The sequence below is a fragment of the Onychostruthus taczanowskii genome, unplaced genomic scaffold (genome assembly GCF_017590055.1).
Source record: "Onychostruthus taczanowskii isolate IOZ18803 unplaced genomic scaffold, ASM1759005v1 scaffold195, whole genome shotgun sequence".
Taxonomy (NCBI): Eukaryota; Metazoa; Chordata; class Aves; order Passeriformes; family Passeridae; genus Onychostruthus; species Onychostruthus taczanowskii.
In genome coordinates, this window is record NW_024499184.1 from 120,272 (window position 1) to 122,792 (window position 2,521).

The following is a 2,521-nucleotide window of genomic DNA, read 5'->3' on the forward strand; positions in this document are numbered from 1 at the left end:
CGGGAGTCACGGGATGGGGGGGGCGGCCGGGGCTGGGGTCCCCGCAGGTCGTGGGGGGGCAGCCCGTCGCGGTAGAAGGCGGAGGGCGGCGCGGCCGGGAGGGTGCCGGGGCGACCCAGCGCCCGCCCCGGGGTGCCCATCACCGCCACCCCGTTGCCGCCGCCGCCGTTGCCGTCTTCCATCTCCTGGTCGTCGTCGTCGTCGTCCTCCTCGGGGCAGGCGTCGAAGTCGCGGGGGCGCAGGTGGCGCAGGTCGGTGCCGCGGCGGTGCGGGGGGCTGGCGCAGGGCACCGGGGAGCTGGAGACGCGCGTGCGGCGGAACCAGGCCCAGAGCGGGCGCGCACGGCAGTCGCAGGCCCAGGGGTTGGCGTTGAGGCGCAGGAACTGCAGCGAGGGCAGCGCGGCCAGCGGGTCCCCGGGCAGGGCCACCAGGCTGTTGTTGAACAGGTAGAGGATGGTGAGGCGCGCCAGCCCCCCGAAGGCGCGGCGGTGGATGGCCGCCAGCCGGTTGGCGTGCAGCAGCAGGCGGTCCAGGCTCGACAGCCCGCGGAAGACGCCCTCCGACAGCGCCCGCAGCCGGTTGCCGTGCAGGAAGAGGTGGCTCAGGTTGGCCAGGTCGGCAAAGAGGTCGTCCTGCGGGGAATGGCAGAGGGGTGGGCGTGGGGTGGGGGTCCGCTGTGCTGTTCTGTGGCCCTGCCTGGTGGGCGTCAGCTGGAGAGCCGCTGGTGCGGGCCCCACAGAGCCCTGCCATGGGTCCTAATCCTGCCAGCGAGGCTTGTCACCCTCTCCTGTGTCCCTGCTCTGCGAGAATCATGCAAGACCTCATCCCATGTCCCATGCTGGTGTCACCCTGCTCCCTCAGCATCTCCTGTTCCTGCCCTGCATTCTGGCTGCATCAGCACCACCTTGTCCCACATCCTTTCTCCATGGCCGTCACCCTGCCCAGTCCCACCTCTGTGCCCTGGAGGCATCGCCCGGCAGCCCTCCTCACCCACCTGGAGGTAGAGCAGCCCATTCTCCTGCAGGTAGAGGTACTGGAGGCTGCGGAGGCCGCGGAAGATGCCGCTGGGCAGGTTGGCCAGCCGGCACCGGTAGAGGTGCAGGGCCTGGAGGCGGTGGAGGCCGTGGAAGGTGTCGGGGGCCAGGACGCGGAGGTGCGGGTTGTCACCCAGGTCGAGCTCCTCCAGGGCGGGCAGGTGGCGGAAGGTGCCCGGCTGGATGGAGGAGATGTTGTTGGAGTAGAGCCAGAGGGTGACGGTGCTGGGCCCGAAGGTGCCCGCCCGCAGCGCCCCGATGACGTTGTTCTGCAGGAAGAGGCGGCGGGCGCCGGGCGGGAGCCCCGCGGGCACCGAGGAGAAGTTGTTGGCCTGGCAGCTGACGGTGGGCGGCGAGACGTAGCAGGTGCAGAGCGCGGGGCAGGCGGGAGCCCCGCCGGGCACCCACACCAGCGCCGCCAGCAGCAGCAGGGCCGCCGGGCGCCCGCCTGAGGGCACAGCGGGGCGTCAGCGCGGGGCACCGCGCGTCCCGACCCCCGCGCCGCCCGCCCCCCGCAGCCCGCAGAGCCTCCCGGGGCCGTGCCCACCCGCCTGGCAGTGGCGCTCCAGGGGGGCCACGGATGGCTCTAGGAGCCCCCCGGGGCCGTGCCCGCCCCATCAAGGCGTGGTTCCTTCCGAGGGTCCCAAGGTCCTGATCATTCCATAGGGTTGGGCATCCCAAGGAGCCCCCAGGACTGTACCCACCCTTAGGGCCGTGGTTGCCCAGGAGAACCCCAAGGTCATGACAACCCCACAGGGCTGGGCACGCCTGGAAGCCCTCGAAAGCCACGCCAGCTCCATAGGGCCATGGATCCCCAGGAGAATGCCAAGGTCATCACCACCCTGTAGGGCTGGACACCCCTAGGGAGGGGACCGTGCCCACCCACAGGGCCACGGCCCCCAGGAGGCCTGAGAGCCATGTCTCCCCAGGGACCCCCGAGGCCATGCCCACTCACACGGCCATGCTCCCATAGGACATCCCTAGGACATCCCTAGGACCACAGACCCCATGGAGAGTCCCCAAGGTCATGACACCCAATAGCACTGGGCGCCCATAGCAGCCCCCAGACCCACATCAGCCTACAGGACTCTGGTCCCCAGAGACCCCCCCAGGGCTGTGCTGCTGCACAGCACCAAGGCTGGGCACCCCAAAAAGTGACTGTCCATCTGTGACCTTCTGGGGCCGTTCCTGCTGATGGGGTCACATTCCCCAGGGACCCCCAAAGCTCCCTGACCGCCCCTGCCATGGCCACGCTCCTGCAGGACCGTGCCCGCCCCACGGTGCACCAGAACCCCTCACAGGGTCACAGACCCCTGGGACCCCCCTCACCCCAATCTGGGGGGGGTCCGTGCCCCCTCCCCAAACGGGGCGGTGCCACGTGCGCGCGTGCCGCGGCCACGTGTGGGGCGGGGCACGCGTGGGCGCGGGCTGACGACACGCGCCGCCGCTCCGGGTGTTCAGCATCCCCCCCTTCTCCCCCCCCCCAC

At 71.2% G+C, this 2,521-nt stretch overlaps 1 protein-coding gene across 1 annotated transcript in view; it reads right to left on the reverse strand.

Annotated features, from left to right (window-relative positions):
- The window catches only part of RTN4RL2 (reticulon 4 receptor like 2), a 4,837-nt gene that overhangs the window by 841 nt on the left and 1,475 nt on the right, over positions 1 to 2,521 (reverse strand). Inside the window, exons 2-3 of the mRNA XM_041402233.1 lie at positions 995 to 1,482; positions 3 to 632 (exon numbers count right to left, since the gene is read on the reverse strand). Of these exons, the coding sequence (XP_041258167.1) occupies positions 3 to 632; positions 995 to 1,482 (1,118 nt within the window). The remainder of the gene's footprint in view (positions 1 to 2; positions 633 to 994; positions 1,483 to 2,521) is intronic.